Source organism: Bos taurus, chromosome X (assembly GCF_002263795.3).
Source record: "Bos taurus isolate L1 Dominette 01449 registration number 42190680 breed Hereford chromosome X, ARS-UCD2.0, whole genome shotgun sequence".
Taxonomy (NCBI): Eukaryota; Metazoa; Chordata; class Mammalia; order Artiodactyla; family Bovidae; genus Bos; species Bos taurus.
Window position 1 is genome coordinate 125,095,394 of NC_037357.1, and position 17,875 is coordinate 125,113,268.

Here is a 17,875-nt window from a genome sequence, read left to right on the forward strand (position 1 = left end):
TATATCTTAGATTTGGTGAAGTTCCAAGGTCCAGTGCTGTTTGAGCTCCTCAGCCTAGCACAGAGAAAAACTTTTCCTAATCTGTTGGAGGACAGAGAACCCTGGTGTGCTGCAGTCCATGGGGTCACAAAGAGTCAGACACAACTAAGTGACTGAACAACAACAAACAGTCCATTGAATTACATTGTATTCTAGCTTCTCTGTTGTTTTAAATTCTCAAAAGTATGCACTTTATTGCTGGGACACATTAATCTGAATATTGTAAGGATCAGCTCGGCTCATTTTGGTTTGTTCATTTATTTAACAAATGTTCAAGAATGTTCTGTGTGCCAAGTCCTTTTTGGGCACTGAGGATAAAAAGTAGTGAATAAGAGACAAAATGAAAAAATGTCTGACCTTTTGGGGCTTACATTGAGTGAAATGAGACATGCAATAAACAAATAAATTATAAAATACATTATGTATTAGAAAGTGAAGTCCTGTGCAGAAAGTGAGGATTTAATTATAGAATTGAAACTGGTTCCTATTAGAAAATACAGTTTAGGTTTTTGTAAGTACTCTTTCAAACTGTTGCTCTTTTCTTCTGGTATTGCTCACTATTTTCTTTCTTTTTTTAAAGACTCAATGGGTGTAAAGAAGGAGAATCAAGAGAGAGCTCCTCAATCAGGCACATCTTCTGTGCAAAATGGTAGGTTTTAAATTAGTTCAGTAGAACATATATTTTGTCTTCACTCAGTGTTAGTATGAACTCTTTTCTTATTGCTTTTGGTATAATCTATGTATAGTAAGCTCTTGTAAATATAAAATGTAAGCAATAGGAAAGACCAAAAAGATAGTATTTTTTGAAAATTTTACTTTGGTTTCACATAGAGAGAGATTAAGTTAAAAGATAACTATGTATTTCAGTGCAGTTTTGCCAAGGTAAAGATATCTAGTTATTAATTACCATGTATTACCAATTTAAAATAATTTAATTTTTAATAAAAACCTTTCTAACACTAGAGTCAATGTGAATGTCTTTTTTGATGGTCATAAGACAATCTAGTCGATTAAAGCTTAGGCATTTAGGGGATCTGACAGACCTCTTCTAGAATCTTGGCCTCATTTTTTACTAGCCTTGTGACCTTGGGCAAATTACTCAATGTTCTTAGTCTCTCTTTTCTCCTGTGTAGCACAGGGATAATAACTACGTACTCATGGAACTATTAGAATTAAAGAAAAGGAATGTAAAGCACCTAATATAATGCCTAGGCTGATAGTAAATGTTCAGTAAATGTTAACTTTATTGTCTGAGTTATTAATTCATATTTTAAGCTTTTATTGTTAATAGCATGTGTGTAGCAGTATATCAGAGATTCAGGAGATAGACTCTGACCCATTGCACCTGCTCTTATGGAAAATGAGGAAATAAGTCATACGCAGACAAGAGGCTGAATTAAAAAAAAAAAAATACAACAGCAAACTTAGTGTGTTTACCAGCGATTTCCAGGCAAGCCTCTTGCCCCTTGTGTTTCTGTTGTACCTTCTGTGCTAGCCCCACTCTTGGAGTAAGTAGTTCATTCATGACTTTCTGTTCGTATGAAAAGATTGCCTGTAGAAGTAATCCCATGGAGTCATTCTTTATTACTGTAGCTGGGTCCTCAGTGTTTCCTTAGTTCTCTTTCTCGTTGGCCTTACTTGTTCCTCAGCTCTTCCTTCCAATCCCCAAAACTCTCCAAGGAAATGGAGGCTGTTAGGCTAGAGTGCTCTTCCTCATCCTTACAAATTCCTTTCCATTTTTTAATATAATAGTTCTATTGAGATATAATTCACGTACCATACAATCTCCCCATTTCAAGTGTACAGTTCAGTGGTTCTCAGTAGTGTATTCCCAGTTGTGTAACCATCACCATGATCAGTTTTAGAATGTTTTCATCACCGTAAAAAGCAACCCTAGTACCTAGCTAGTAGTCACTCTTCCTCATGGTGCCTCTCCCTAGGCAACCACTTAACCTTCTTTCTATCTCTATAGATTTGCCTATTCTGGAAATTTCATGAAAATCAATTTGAAGAATATATTCTTAAAAGTTGAAACTAGTAATTTTTCAAAATTTTCAAACTTTTCTGCTTGAGAAACTCTGATTAAAAATGAGATTACTTAGTCAAATTGACAGACATTTGCAGAAATTTCTCAGTGTCCTGACCCTAACATCTTATTTTAGAAATCAATGAGTGACTACTAGAAGGTCAGCTCCTGGAGAGCCAGGATATTTCTCTGTTTTATTAACTGCTGCATCTGCAGTATCTAGTATAGTGCCTGGGAGATACTGGTGACCTTCTGTGGGAATCCAGTAGTGAATAAGACAAACACGATTCCTACAGTCTTTGAGCTTGCATGCATGTATGTTCAGTTGCTTTGAGCTTTGGTAGACATTAAACAAATGTCCAGTTATAGTTGTGGTAAATACTATAAGGTAGTGGGTGCTGATCATTCAGCTGAGAAGCTTCAAGCTCTAAATACTTTGCTCATTTTCTGTACGTAGCCTCTGAACCCAAGCCTAGCACTGGTGGAAGACATTATGATTCTGGTTTACTCTGGAGAAGAATAGGGGGCCTCATAGATTATGTTCATTTTGCTAAAAGGTCTTTGGGCTAGTATATGGACTAGATAGAATAGATTACAAATCAAACAAGAAGGACCACAGACACGTGCAAGCAACAAGCAGATCACAACATTATGTACATCTGTCTCCTGAAAAGGCCTATCAGTTCCCAGGGCTCTTTTCTGAAACAGTAAATCCCTACCCCCCTTCCCCCACCCCCAGCTGCTAATCTGTCAATGAGGATAAAAATGCAGAGACAGGGACTTCAGGCTTGTCTGCTACTTTCTGAACTATTTTGGTCAGGAATTCTCACTGTGGTATTATAGATGTACCAAATCTAAATTAGTAAAGCCTTTTGCTGTGTGTGTTTCCACTATGTTTTTGGTAGACTCTCATCATATGGGCATCCAAGCTGAATAGTGTTGTAGACTAAGAATTTTTGCCTTATGAACAAAGGAAAAAATTAAGGCTCCAAAGGTTACATTAACTAGCAGTGCGATAGAAAGCACTTGTATTATATAGCACTGGTATAAAGTATTTGCTAGCTCAAATTATAGCCCATTATTGCCGGGAGAAATATCAATAACCTCAGATATGCAGATGACATTACTCTTATGGCAGAAAGTGAAGAAAAACTAAAGATCCTCTTGATGAAAGTGAAAGAGGAGAATGAAAAAGTTGGCTTAAAACTTAACATTCAGAAAACTAAGATCATGGCATCCGGTCCCATCACTTCATGGCGAATAGATGGGGAAGCAGTGGAAACAGTGGCTGACTTTATTTTTCTGGGCTCCAAAATCACTGCAGATGGTGATTGTAGCCATGAAATTAAAAGACTTCCTTACTCCTTGGAAGGAAAGTTATGACCAACCTGCTGCTGCTGCTGCTGCTGCTGAGTCGCTTCAGTTGTGTCCAACTCTGTGCTACCCCAGAGACGGCAGCCCACCAGGCTCCCCCGTCCCTGGGATTCTCCAGGCAAGAACACTGGAGTGGCTTGCCATTTCCTTCTCCAATGCATGAAAATGAAAAGTGAAAGTGAAGTCGCTCAGTCGTGTCCGACTCCTAGCGACCCCATGGACTGCAGCCTACCAGGCTCCTCCATCCATGGGATTTTCCAGGCAAGAATACTGGAGTGGGCTGCCATTGCCTTCTCCTATGACCAACCTAGACAGCATGTTAAAAAGCAGAGACACTACTTTGCCAACAAAGGTCCGTCTAGTCAAGGCTATGGTTTTTCCAGTGGTCATGTATGGATGTGAGAATTAGACTATAAAGAAATCTGAGCGCAGAAGAATTGACGCTTTTGAACTGTGGTGTTGGAGAAGACTCTTGAGAGTCCCTTGGACTGCAAGGAGATCCAACCAGTCCATTCTGAAGGAGTTCAGTCCTGGGTGTTCATTGGAAGGACTGATGTTTAAGCTGAAACTCCAGTACTTTGACCACGTGATGCGAAGAGCTGACTCATTGGAAAAGACCCTGATGCTGGGAAAGATTGAGGGCAGGAGGTGAAGGGGACGACAGAGGATGAGATGGTTGGATGGCATCACTGACTCAATGGACATGGGTTTGGGTGGACTCCAGAGTTGGTGATGGACATGGAGGCCTTGTGTGCTGTGTTTCATGGGGTTGCAGAGTCGGACACGACTGAGCAACTGAACTGAGTGACTGAAGACACAAATGGTGATAGAATATTTTAAACATTGTCTTAGATGAATTAATTATTTTCCATTGTCACTGAAAAATTTTACAAATGTAACTGGTTTGTGGAAAAGTCTTAAGTTCTTTGAGGTCTAATTGTGAAATGGCTTTGATTTCTCAGTTATTATTTCCAACTTCTACTCCTTTCATCCTAGTATGGTGGCTCTTTAGTGACATCCTAGTCAGATTTTTTTCCTCCATTCATGTTTTGTTTTCTTCTTCTGTTTTTTAATGCTCTCCAAGATCATATGGTGGTAGAGCTTCATTTAGAACCTTGGGTCTCTTGATTGTCAGGTTAGTGCTTAGGATTGTCAGGTTAGTTAAATTTTGGAGCCATGGATCTCAGTTTTCACTTTTAATATAGCTATCCAGTATTCTTAAGTTTAGGCACAACTATGACAGTTCAGTTCAGTTCAGTTGCTCAGTCATGTCCTACTCTTTGCAACCCCATGGATTGCAGCATACCAGGCTTCCCTGTCCATCACCACCTCCTGGAGCTTGCTCAGACTCACGTCCATTGCATCAGTGATGCCATCCAACTATCTCATCCTCTGTCATCCCCTTTTCCTCTCACCTTCAATCTTTCCCAGCATCAGGGTCTTTTCAAATGAGTCAGTTCTTTGCATCAAGTGGCCAAAGTATTGGAGTTTCAGCTTCAGCATCAGTCCTTCCAATGAATATTCAGGACTGATTTCCTTTGGGATGGACTGGTTGGATCTCCTTGCTGTCCAAGGGACACTCAAGAGTCTTCTCCAACACCACAGTTCAAAGGCATCAGTTCTTTGGTGCTCAGCTTTCTTTAGAGTCCAACTTTCACATCCATAATATGACTGCTTGAAAAACTGTAGCTTTGACTAGATGGACCTTTGTTGGCAAAGTAATGTCTCTGCTTTTTAATATGCTGTTTAGGTTGGTCATAGCTTTTCTTCCAAGGAGCAAGCGATTTTTAATTTCATGGCTGCAGTCACCATCTGCAGTGATTTTGGAGTCCAAAGAAATGAAGTCTGTCACTCTTTCCATTATTTCCTCATCTATTTGCCATGAAGTGATGGGACTGGATGCCATGATCTTAGTTTTTGAATGTTGAGTTTTAAGCCAACTTTTTCACTCTCCTCTTTCACTTTCATCAGGAGGCTTTTTAGTTTTTCGCTTTCTGCCATAAGGGTGGTTATCATCTTCATATCTGAGGTTTTTGATATTTCCCCCGGAAATCTTGATTCCAGCTTGTGCTTCATCCAGCTCGGCATTTCACATGATGTACTCTGCATATAAGTTAACTAAGCAGGGTGACAGTATACAGCCTTGACATACTCCTTTCCATATTTGGAACTAGTCTGTTGTTCCATGTCTGGTTCTAACTGTTGCTTCTTGACCTGCATACAGATTTCTCAGGAGGCAGGTAAAGTGGTCAGGTATTCCATCTCTTGAAGAATTTTCCACAGTTTGTTGTGATGCACACAGCAAAGGCTTTGGCATAGTCAGTAAAGCAGAAGTGGATGTTTTTCTGGAACTCTCTTGCTTTCAGTGATCCAATGGATGACATTTAGTTTTATGCCATCTTTATTTCACTAAATAGTATGTATTTATCAAGTTATTTATATGCATACTACTTCAGTTAGTTCTCAAAAATACCTTATAACCATACGTATTACTTTTCTCATTTCATAGATAAAGGAACTGAGGCCGAGAAAATGAAGTGACTTGCTCAGGGTCACTGGCTAGTAAAAGGCAGAGTTAGACTGAAAGATAGCATTTTCATGTCAGGAGCCTGTGTTCTTGACATTTTGCTGCTTGCTCTTCAACACTTTGGTAGTGCTTGCTTTCCATGATCTGGAAGCAGAATTAAACCCAGTATTTTTTTAAAGTGGAAAAATCTCTAAAAGGGTATATACAGTGTTAGGAAATGACATGCTTAATACCATACGTATGCACACATATTAAATGCATAATTTCATGCAACAGTGATACTCCGAATCTTGCTCACATTTCACATCAGCTCACATTTCTTCCTAACTGTGTGGTTGGTAACTTTACCTTGGCATCTTTCATTCAGCCGTGGTGGTGGTATTTACATCACAGAAATATGCAAACACCAACAGTTCCAGTCAGGCTTTTTGTTTGTATTTTCTGGAAAGCTGGCTGTTAAACATTTATCAGCAGTGTGTGAATGTGTGTGTGTGTAAGTGGAACTGTTACAGCCTTTGAAGAATGTATAAGGGGCTAGTAATGCAGATTCCCCTAGGGAGGGAACTGTGAAACCCTAATATTTTTATAGTAAAGAGATTAAACAGGGAGTATAGAAAAAAAACCCTCATGTTTGATGAGAATTAAAGTTTATGTGAGTTAATAGTACCTTTAATACTGCTGTCAGGTCTTTCAGGGCATTGTGACTGACACAGTGAATTGAAGTGTCTGGGAAAAGCATACTGCCTTCTGACCTATGTCATCAAGACTAAGTGAGACAAAGAACAGAAGGAGTTTGCAGAAAATATAGATCGTTACAACAATCTGTGTTAGTCATTGCACTGATGAGTGGTTTCTGCTTTATTCTGCCACCATATTCTTGACACCCTGGATGGAGATCTAATAGTCAGTTGAGAAACAACGCTGAGTTTTTCTTTCCATAAATTAATGCTTTATTTCTGCTATGCCACACACCTTTAGATCCCTGTGAAAAACAAAGAAGCAGTTTCAGAGTAATGGGATGAAATGATAAAGACATATTTTGAGTAAATTTGTATTAGAGACAAATGAGTAGAATTTGCTATTACTCTATAAAAAGTCCTTTAGTTGTTTCTAGAGTTCATGTTTTTAGAATCACTGTGATGCAGTCCTCATTACATCAAGAAGATCTGGATTATCATTTATTTCAGAACCATTATTATCAGGAAATGGTCTTATTTTTTATTTCCATGTTGGTAGTCAAATGAGGAAGTTTGAATCTGTCCTTTGAGAAGTATTTCTTTAAAGAGACATGGAACTAAAATCCATTTTATTCCTGAAAGTTTGTATACATATTATATATGTTTTAAAAAACCCTGAGAATTCTCTGGCAATCCAGTGGTTAAGACTTGATAGCTTTCACTGACATGGGCCTGGGTTTACTCTCTGATTGGGGAACTAAGATCCCATAAGCTATGCTGGCAGGGCCCAAAAATAAACCAAAAAAACCACCTATTTTTGCATGTTTTTTTCCAGATCATTTTCAATGGGAAAAATACTTGGAAGAGACTGGATCTTTAAGTGCTCCTTCAGAGTATTTCAGACAGGTATGCCAAAATTCTGTAGATACCATGTTATGTTTATTTTTGTAAACTATTAACTTGTTGAAGGGAATCTGTTATTAGGTTCTATTAGTGTGAAGCGATTGTGGGATTGTGGCAGTGCTGCTTAAGAACCAGATGGTCTCTTTGCATTCATTGATTAAGAATTTACTTTATGTCAGATATACTAAGCTCTTATGACTGCCCATGTGGAGGGAAAGACAGCCATGTAAATAATTAATGATAAAAAAGTGTGATAACTATACTGAAAAGGGCTCACAGAAGAGGTCCTATCTGAGGTAGTTGTAATGAGGGGAAGGATATTCCAGGCAGAGAGAACATCCAAAGGAAAGAGACATGGGCATAAAAGAACCTGAGTGTTGAGGGATGGTATGGGTGGCTGGAGCACTAAGTAGATAGAGGTGATAGTATGGGAGTGAGGTTAAAGTGTGGTGGCTTTTAAACTATACTGACTGTTTGGACTTTACAGTAGGCAGTGGTAAGCTGCCTTTTGGCTTACTTTAAGAGGAAAGGCCTAATCAAATTCTTATATTAGAAAGACACTCAGGATGCATTTTAGAGGTTGTATTTGGTTTGCCTGGAAGTGGGCAGATGAGTGACAAGCAGTGGGTGACCATGTCAGGCTGTGTGTCAAGCCAAGGAGAGAATTTGGAGATCTTTTTCTTAACCCTTACAGCTCTCATTTTGTTCACCAACTGTTGCAACTGTTACTTAAAATGTTCCTCATGTATTCTGGTAACATAACTGATCGTTTGATTTTCCTACACTTAGAGAGTTTTAACAGAATTTAATTTGTATGTGTTTATGTATATAGTCTAAGATTCCGCCAGCTAATGACTTCAAAGTTGGCATGAAGTTGGAAGCCCATGACCCTCGCAATACGACTTCAGTATGTATTGCTACAGTTGTTGGAGTTACAGGTGCCAGGCTCCGTTTAAGATTGGATGGTAGTGATAACCAAAATGACTTTTGGCGGCTTGTTGATTCTCCAGACATACAGCCTGTTGGGACATGTGAAAAGGAAGGGGACTTACTTCAGCCTCCACTGGGTAAGGATAAACAGTTTTAAAACAACATATTCTTGGTAATGTAATATTCAGTAGAAATAATTTTAACTGACCTTTTAAAAATCTCTTCTCCTGGGCATTCTGGCAAACGGATGGTGGTTACTGTGGAGAAGGTTTGAGAAAGTAACTCACTACCATATGTTATAGAGTTTCATTTAAGTACATATTTGGCATATGTGTGGCTAAAGGTTCCCCACTCCAGAGCAAGACTCCTTCTGCCTTAAAACTTGAAATGTCAAAAGCAGATTACACATGCAGATTGAGAAACCCTTCTGGGGGAGAAGTTTGTAGCATTTGATATGAGTCACTTCCTCCCTCAGTATTGTCTAATGAGCCATTCATCCTTTTTGTTATGGGGATTAGCACAGCAGAAGGAGATGATTTTACATTGGGACTCCAGTGTCAGGCTTGGGAATTTCATTACACCTGTTGTGTGGGAAGAAATCATAGTGAGAGGGGTAGGAATCAGTACCTTTAGGTCTTTGTAAAGGAAGAGATTGATGGAACTCTTTAGCAAAGGTTTTTAATATAAAATTCTTGATTTTGACCAAGTTTTTAAAAGAAACAAAGTACGTGACCCTAATTTTGTGCAAAAATTTTTCTGTTTTAATACTTTGGTGTACCATGGTATTCTGTAGAATATAAGTATTTAGTTTATTACTTACACATTCTGAGTGAATGGTGGGTATTGGTTTTTGTTTCTTTTTTACAATGCTAAAAATGAAAATGCTGTATTATAATGCACAGTGAGACAACTAATTTTTTTGTCTCCAACTAGTGGAAGATGCTGTGAGAATAAAAAATTTAAGACAATAATAACTGTTCTTTCTAGCAACATCGTTTTATATTGTCTTTGTTCTAGTGGTTAATTAATACTAACTTGGTTTAAAGTATTTTTAAAAACTAATCAAGTATGTGTTATTCCCAAGAAGATGGTTTAGGATATGTGTGTTTTCTGCTTTTCCCCTTTTCTTCATAACATTCACATTTTGTTATTGCTTATTTTTATAATATCTTAAATCATACAGACTTCTGTAACAGATATACATCTGAGGCTTAGTGCTTCCTCGTTTGGGTTTTATTTCTCTATTGACAGTATGCTAGTATGTGTTTGTATTTTGTTTAAAGGAAACATAGCTGTTGTGATTGTCAGCATTTCAGACATATAACCAAATTTATAATCATTCTTTTTTCAAATTACTTTTAGAGTTTATTAATTAAAAATATGAAATATATAGCAATACGTGCTGATTAGTATGTATTGTGACACCACATAATAAAAAAATACAATTTTTGCCAATTTGCTTATGAGATGCTTTTGAATAGTTTAGTTTCCATTTTAATATAACACAACTTACATAGTTTTACTTTTTAAAAGGTTTATTTATTTAAATGTTAAGGTTATTATTTAAAATTGTTTGTTAGAGTTTTAACATACTTGGAGAAAAGTGTACAGCTTATAAATGCTAAGTCACTTCAGTCGTGTCCGACTCTGTGCGACCCCATAGATGGCAGCCCACCAGGTTCCCCCATCCTTGGGATTCTCCAGGCAAGAACACTGGAGTGGGTTGCCATTTCCTTCTCCAATGCGTGAAAGTGAAGTTGCTCAGTCGTGTCCGACCCTCAGCAACCCCATGGACTGCAGTCTTCCAGGCCCCTCTGTCCATGGGATTTTCCAGGCAAGAGTACTGGAGTAGGGTGCCATTGCTTTCTCCGAGCTTATAAATGAACATGTATAAACACCAACACCCAGATAAAGAAAGAGAGCATTGTCAGCACCCTAGAAGCCCCATTCCTGCTGATCCCCAGTCATATCCTCCTCCTTTCCAAAGGTAACTACTGTCCAGACTTCCTAATATCATGAATTAGTTTTAGCTGTGTTTGAGTTTTTTACATGCACTTTGATCTATGTTTGACTCTAGGCAATTCAGAATTAAGGAAAATGCTAAATTTAAAAAAAGTCATGGTACCTCATGTAATAGGATAAGATGCAGGTTAAGAGAAAGGCATAAGGACCAGAGAATGATTGTTATGCGGTATTCTAACAATAGTGTGGAGAATCCATGCTCTGGTAACTATTTAATATTAAGTATCACTAGTAATACTGATTTATTTTAAGGGAGTGTGTAACAACCCTTTACAATTCCCCAGCAACAATTATTTTCCTAGTCAGATTAAGGGTGTTTTGATACATTATTATTATAAAATGACTTTCTGTCTGAACTTTCTTGTATATTTTATCCTATTGATGGACCCATTGGCAATGTGATTCATGTGCCTCCCTATATTAATGCATGTATTCATCAGAGATACATGCAAAGTTCTCACCAACCAATTCTGGCATCAAGGCAGGCAAGTATTGCATGTAACAGATTGCCCCCAGAAAATAGTAAAGCTAGCAGACTCCTGCTCCCTGCTGCACATGCCACATGCTGTGATAGTCACCGTAAATTGATGAGATCTCTAGAGAATACACATGTTGAGTCTATTTTGATAGCATTTGATACAAATCCTAATATAAGATCATTTAGTGTGTGTAGAGATTGCTAAAGTGAGAGCTGTCTTTTTTCCCAACTTAATGTATGAAAAATTCAAACATACAGAAAAGGTGAAAGAAATACCCACTACCTATATTCTACCCGTTATCATTTTACTATACTTGCTTTATTGCTTACTTGCCTTTCTGTCAGTTCATCAGTGAATTATGTTTTTAAATGCAATTCAGGATAAGTTATTGATGTCAGTACATTTCCCCTAAATACTTTAGCATGCATATCATTAACTAGAGTTCACTGTTTATTTACAGTTTGTTTTTCTTTTGAGGTAAAATTTACATACAGTGAAATGTACCATCATAAGTGTACATTTACTGAGTTTGACAGAAAACTGTCTTTCTGAAAGGAAGTAAGGTAGAGGCTCTGAGGAAAAAGGGGCTGGTAGTCTTTTGCAGCCTTATTACTCTGCATGTGTGGTGGTTGGTGGGGAATGGAAGCTCTCCTGGGTTTTGAATTGGATCTCTCCTAGTATTATGGCCCATTCCCAGCATATATGTGTATGTTTGTGAACCCTAGCTAGTGGCTTTTTAAAAATGAGAATTTCTACCCACACTGTAGCATTCTTGTCTAACAGTACAGTGGATGCAGTAGCACTGATTGGAGGGTGCACCTGCTCCTCTAGCCCATTTCCTGCGTTCCTCGATAAGAAAGTCATTCTTTGGAGAAGAATGGTAAACGGAACGTTTTTTTATGCCAACTTGCTATAATATCACAGAGAAGCTTTTAAAAGAAATACCTGCTTTATTTTATAAAATAGGGTACCAGATGAACACATCATCTTGGCCAATGTTCCTCTTGCGAACACTGACTGGATCTGAAATGGCACCTGAAGCATTCTTTAAGAAGGTAAGAAAGATGTTATAAAAAGCTTCCATCAACTGGGCTGTGTTTTTTTTTTTTTTTTTTTTAATTGATCTAGTGGGGATTCTTAAATGCTTTGTCTTCTCTAATGTGTATCGAAAGTACTTTGCAAACTGCTTGATTGGCAAATGTGTTAGTCTGCTCAGGCTGCTGTAGCAAAGTACCACAGACTCAGTGGCTTAAAATAACTGAAATTTATTTTTTCACATTTCTGGAAGCTAGAAGTCCAAGATCAAAGTGTCATCAGGGCTGGTTTCTGGTGAGGTGTCTCTTCTCAGCTTATAGTCTAAACTGTGTCCTCACATGGCCTATGCTCTGTGCATGTGGTAGAAGGAGAGCAATCTCTGGTTTTCCTTTCTTTTCTTGTAAAGAAGTCCTGGACTTGGAGCCCCACCCTTATGACCTCACTTAACCTTTATTACCTCCTTAAAGGCCCTGCTTCTAAATATACTCACGTTGGGAATTAGGGCTTCAGTTTATGAATTTTGAAAAGATGTAACTCATTTCATAACAGTGGCTTAAACAGAAGTTTATTTTCTCACTTTGACTCTCTCATGCTTTTTGGTTTATAAGACAGCCATCTTCTCCTCTTTGAGTCTTTACATTAGTTACATATCTGTGTCCTGATTTCCTCCTCTTAGGACACTGGTCATATTAGAACCCACCATAATGACATTATTTTAACTTAATTATTCCTTTAAAGACCGTGTCTCCAAATACAGTCACATTCTGAGGTATTGGATGAGGAATTAAACATATGTATTTTGGTGGGATAGGGGGTGAGACACAGTTCAGCCCATAACAGCGAGTCATAAAAAAGGCTCAGTTTTCATCACTCAGTAGTCAAAGTGAATTAGTACCTCTTTCTTGACCTCAGATACAGATGGGTACTTTACTGGAAGCAGATGTTTGTTATTATTTTTTATTTACCTTCAGAAGTGAAACTTCTCAGTTTGCAATGTTAGTCATCTCTTTGATATTGGAGAAAATGATGGGACAAGAAAACTTGAAAGTTATTTGGACAGATTTGGTTGCAGAAGTAAAAGAATGTTAAAAACAGTCATCAGAAAGAATTTTTTTTATAAGGAAATACTTGTTATATAACAAAGAGGGAAAAATCCAAAAATAGTTTATGCTCTTGAGAAAATGTTAAAAGAGAGTACACTGTGTTAAGAAACAGTGAATGAAAGCTAAGTTTTAGTTAAATTATGGGTCAAAATATTTCTCATTCTGTCCTCATTGTTTTTTCAGTCACTTAAATTTTATTACAGCCATTTGTATCAGGAATGGTAAACATTGATTATAGTTTTAAAACTTTTTCAAGAAGATTAAATGTACAAAGATGTGAAATGTCAATTGACATGATTTCTACATTGCAGAGAAAAATTCTTTGAGTACAGCTTTGAGCAGCATGAAATGCTATAAGTGGGCTTGCTTACCAGCAAGGGGCACAAGTGAATGCAGTCCTTTTGGGCACTGTGTAAAGCATATTTGACAATAGTTAATAACAAAAGAGATGTTTTGTAATAGTCTTTATTAAATACTTATTAGCTTAGACTGTGGCTTTAGAAAAGCCATTGGATCTATTTTAATTATCAAGTTGTTTTATCAGCTAGTCACATGTCACATGTCACATACATTGTGTTTTTCATTTTTAAAATTATAAAAGTAATTTATCTTTGTGTTTGGAGGAATCAAGCTATATCCTTAACTAAAGTGGAAAATGAGTGTCCATTTATCCTATCCATTCCTCCATTCTACTCTTCTCTCCAAATAGTTTTTCATGACCTTTATCTGTGCATTTACAAACATATATGGACTTTTATTTCTTAAATGTAAATTGGAACGTATTCTGTGATTTAGTTTTTCCCCTAAAGTGTGTATGCTTTGGAAATTTCCATTTTGTTTCATACATATTTTAGGTTGTATTGCTCTCTTCTGTGATATGGATTACCACAACTGATTTAATCTCTCCCTAAGGATTAATGTTTAGGTTGTCTCCATATTCTGTTTAAATCATCTACAGTGGACATTCTTGTATAGAACTTTTTATATAAGTATGAATGGCTACACTCTTATTAATAGAAGTAGAATTCCAATGTCCTTCAAGTAGTGTTTAAATATATTGTTAAGTTGCACCTAAAAAGGGTGTTCCAAACTATTCTCCAGTATTAGTGTTTAGATATATTCACATTCCCATACCTTTACTAGCATTGAATATTATCCATCTTTTAAAATTTGGTGAATCTTTTTTGGAGGTGGGGATGGTAATGGTATCCCATTGTAATTTGTATGGAAGTAATTACCAGTGAAATGGAATTTTCAAAATATCTTTAATGGCCTTTTATTTTTCTGTGAATTGGCTGATTATAGCCTTTGCTGTTTTTCTATTGGATTTCTTTTCTTACTCTTACTTACTTGTGCGGTGCCCTTTTCAGCCAAGCTTGAAACTTAACTAGGAGCCACTCCTAGTCCTCACTCCTTCTTGACCCTGCGCTCTGGATAGCCAATTAATTAGGAAGGCCCACCTACTTAGCTTGCTAATTATCTTTGTTGTGTCTCTTCTTCCTACTTACTACCACTCCTGCAGGCTTTTCTCTTGTCTGGACTATTCAACTAGCTTTGTAACTGCCTCTAACACCCTTACATACAATGCTAGAAATATCTGATACAGAAGCCATGCTTCATTATTCCATACTTAAAACTCCTTTGAAGTTCCCATTTGCATTCAGGATGAAGTATGTTTGTTAATATGGCCTTTAAGGTACCCTGTGATCTGGTTTACAGTTGCCACTTCTTGCTTTGGATCTTAAGTTCTAAATTGTTTGTAATAGCCTATCCATACCATGTTCCCCTTTTAAAAAGACTGGTTATCTATGGTTTGCTCCTATTTTTCTTGTAACATTCATCTCAGGCATTAAATCCTCCAAGATACCTTCCGTAATTTCACCTCTCTATTCTTATACTTCTGTAGCACTTTGTGCATATGTCAGTCTTTGTAGATATTGGATTATATTATTATTTTCACTCTCTCTTGCTTCCTAGACTATAGTTCCTTTTGAGAAGTTAATATGACTTTGTATTCTCATTGCCTATCCTAGGTCCTGGTACATACTTAATTTGTTCAATGAATGAAGAAAGAATAAGAAGTACAGGAAGGTGAATACTTAGGGAGAAGATGGGTTTAGTTTTTGATATGTTGAAAAGTGCCTCTGGCAAGTTTGAGGAGGAATGACTACCACCAGACATTGACATAAAATATTTAGAATTTAGAAATAAGATTTGGCTTGGGTACATGGATTTGGGATTTTTTAGCTCAAATGGTAGTGATAGAAGCCTTAAGTGTGAATGAGCCAGTTCACAGGCAATACAGAGAAGGAGAGAAGAGTGTCAAGTTTAGAACCTTGAGAAATATCCACTCACCTTTATAATATATAAGTACCCATATCAGGAACTTAGTAGAGGTCAGTTAAAAGGAAAGCAGATTCTTGACTATTTTATAGAGGAAGTTCATCAGTTACATTAGCAAGAACTGAAGACCAACTGAAAAGTGTCCTCAGATAGAGTGAAGTTTATAATCGTGAAGGCAGAATATTGTTAGAGTTCATTCCTAATGGCCTCAGTTTACTCTGAAATGGGAAACTGACAAAGGCTAGAGGGGAGGATTCATACATAGACTGAAAGTCTACTATATTCCACCACCAAGACAGAGAGCTTACTCTGTGGTTGGGGAGAAAGTCATTTAACAAATAAAATAATAAACATTTAATGAGGAAACATTGGTCTTAAGGCAAATGATAAAGGTTTGGAATAGCTGCCATATGGGATGGGGAGGGGGATCGACCTAGGGACATATGACAGTATTTTGGAGGGTTCACCTGAGGATGAAGACTAAACATGTGTAGCACTGCATGTAATACATATGTGGGAATTTTCTCCAGAAGTGCTCAGCAGCTAAGTGTAAATAGGTAAAGTGGAGGGTGATACTGAACTAAGGTTTGGAGATAATAGAACCAGGACAAGGGGATAAGTTGGTTTGGGGTGCAGAGAAGAAAATGGTGATGCTCTGTAACCTGGATGTGAAAGGGTGTGATAGAAGTTGAGTGTTTCGTCCTTTTCTTCATACAGTAGTTCTGTATGAAGGGGATGTTTTTGGTTATCACAACTGTGTGTGTGTGGGGGTGCTACTTATATCTAGTGAGTAGAGACCAGGGATACTACTAAACATCCTACAATGCACAGAACAGCCCCCACAACAGAATGTTCTGATCCCAAATGACAATAGTGTCGTGTTTGAGAAACTGATCTGCATTAATTCCTTGGTGATTAATCTAATTCCTGACTTTAAGTTCAGTTTATATGCAGATGCCTTTCAGATTTATATTTCTGGTCCAGACCTTTTGCTCCCAACTCAGACTTCTATATCCAGCCCACCTACTCAGTATCCCTCCTTGGGGATGTGTCTAATAGACATCAAACTGCTCAACTTGCAGCCTTTCCCATATCAAGGAATAGCAACTGTCTTTCCATTTGCTTAAGCCAAAAACCTTGGTGATTATTTCTGTCACACACTGCATCCAGTCCATATGGAAACCCCATTTCCTTTATCTTTAAAATATATTTGAAATCCAACTACTTCTTGCCATCTCAATTGCTGTCAGACTGGTACAACCCTAACCCTTATCTCTCACTTGGATTACTGAGTAACCTCTTTATTGATCTCTTTACAGTCTGTTGTCAACATAGCAGCCGGAATATTCCTTTTAAAACATAAGTGAGATTATATCACTCCTCTCCTCAAAGTCATCCAGGGGCTCCCTGATTTACTCAGGGTAAAAGCCAGAGTTCTTACAGTGGCCTCCATAATTCTACATGATATGACCCCTCATTATCTCTCTGACCTGTTTCCTACTGCCCTCCTACTTGCATACTACATTTTAGCCACACGCTGCTTCCTTGTTATTTGAACATTTCAGACACGTCTCTGTTTTAGGGCCTTGGTTCCTAGCTGTTGTCTCAGCCTAAAGCACTCTTCCTCTAGATAACTGGCTAATAATCTCCTTCAGGCTTCTGTTCACATGTCACCTTCCAGATGAGGCTCATCCTGATTTCCCTATTCATTTATTTTTAAAGAATTTTATTTATTTACTTATGGCTGTGCATGCTGCATGTTTGTTGCTGTACAGACTTTACTCTAGTTTTGGTGAGCAGGGGCTACTCTCTAGTTGCAGTGTGCAGGCTTCTCATTGTGGTGGTTTCTCTTGTTGCAGAGCACAGGCTCTAGGGCACACTGGCTTCTGTAGTTGTGGCACCCGGGCTCTAGAATGCAGCCTCAGTAGTTGTGGTGCATGGGCTCAGTTGTTCCACAACATGCAGGATTATCCCGGATCAGGGATCAAACCCATGTCTCTTGCATTGGCAGGTGGATTCTTTGCCACTGAGCCACCAGGGAAGCCCTGATTGTCCTATTTATAATCTCACAACCCCTCCCCTATATTGCTTTCTGGATCTCCCTTACTCTGCTCTCTCTTTCTGCAAAGCATTTATCATTTATAACACAGAATATATTTTACTTATTATGTTCCTCATCTTTCTCTTTACTAGCATGTGAGCAGTACACAGGTGGGTTTTTTTTTGTTTATTTTGCCAGCTAATATTGGGTTGGCCAAAAAGTTCATTAACACCAATGAACTTTTTGGCCAACCCAATATATATCAAGAACCTTCAGTAGTGCCTGGGACTTAGTAGGCACTCAGTAAATATTTGTAAATGAATAAATGAAGGTTAAAGGACTAGAATTCTTGATTAAATCAAAGAAGTAGTTGATT

The 17,875-nt window shown here is 37.7% G+C and overlaps 1 protein-coding gene across 2 annotated transcripts in view; it reads left to right on the forward strand.

The window, feature by feature from the left end:
• Positions 1-17,875, forward strand: part of SCML2 (Scm polycomb group protein like 2) — a 121,390-nt gene that overhangs the window by 25,509 nt on the left and 78,006 nt on the right. For both annotated transcript variants that reach the window (XM_005228395.5, NM_001192580.1), the window contains exons 3-6: positions 620-688; positions 7,479-7,549; positions 8,379-8,613; positions 11,944-12,032. In XM_005228395.5, coding sequence (XP_005228452.1) covers positions 620-688; positions 7,479-7,549; positions 8,379-8,613; positions 11,944-12,032 — 464 coding nt within the window. The remainder of the gene's footprint in view (positions 1-619; positions 689-7,478; positions 7,550-8,378; positions 8,614-11,943; positions 12,033-17,875) is intronic.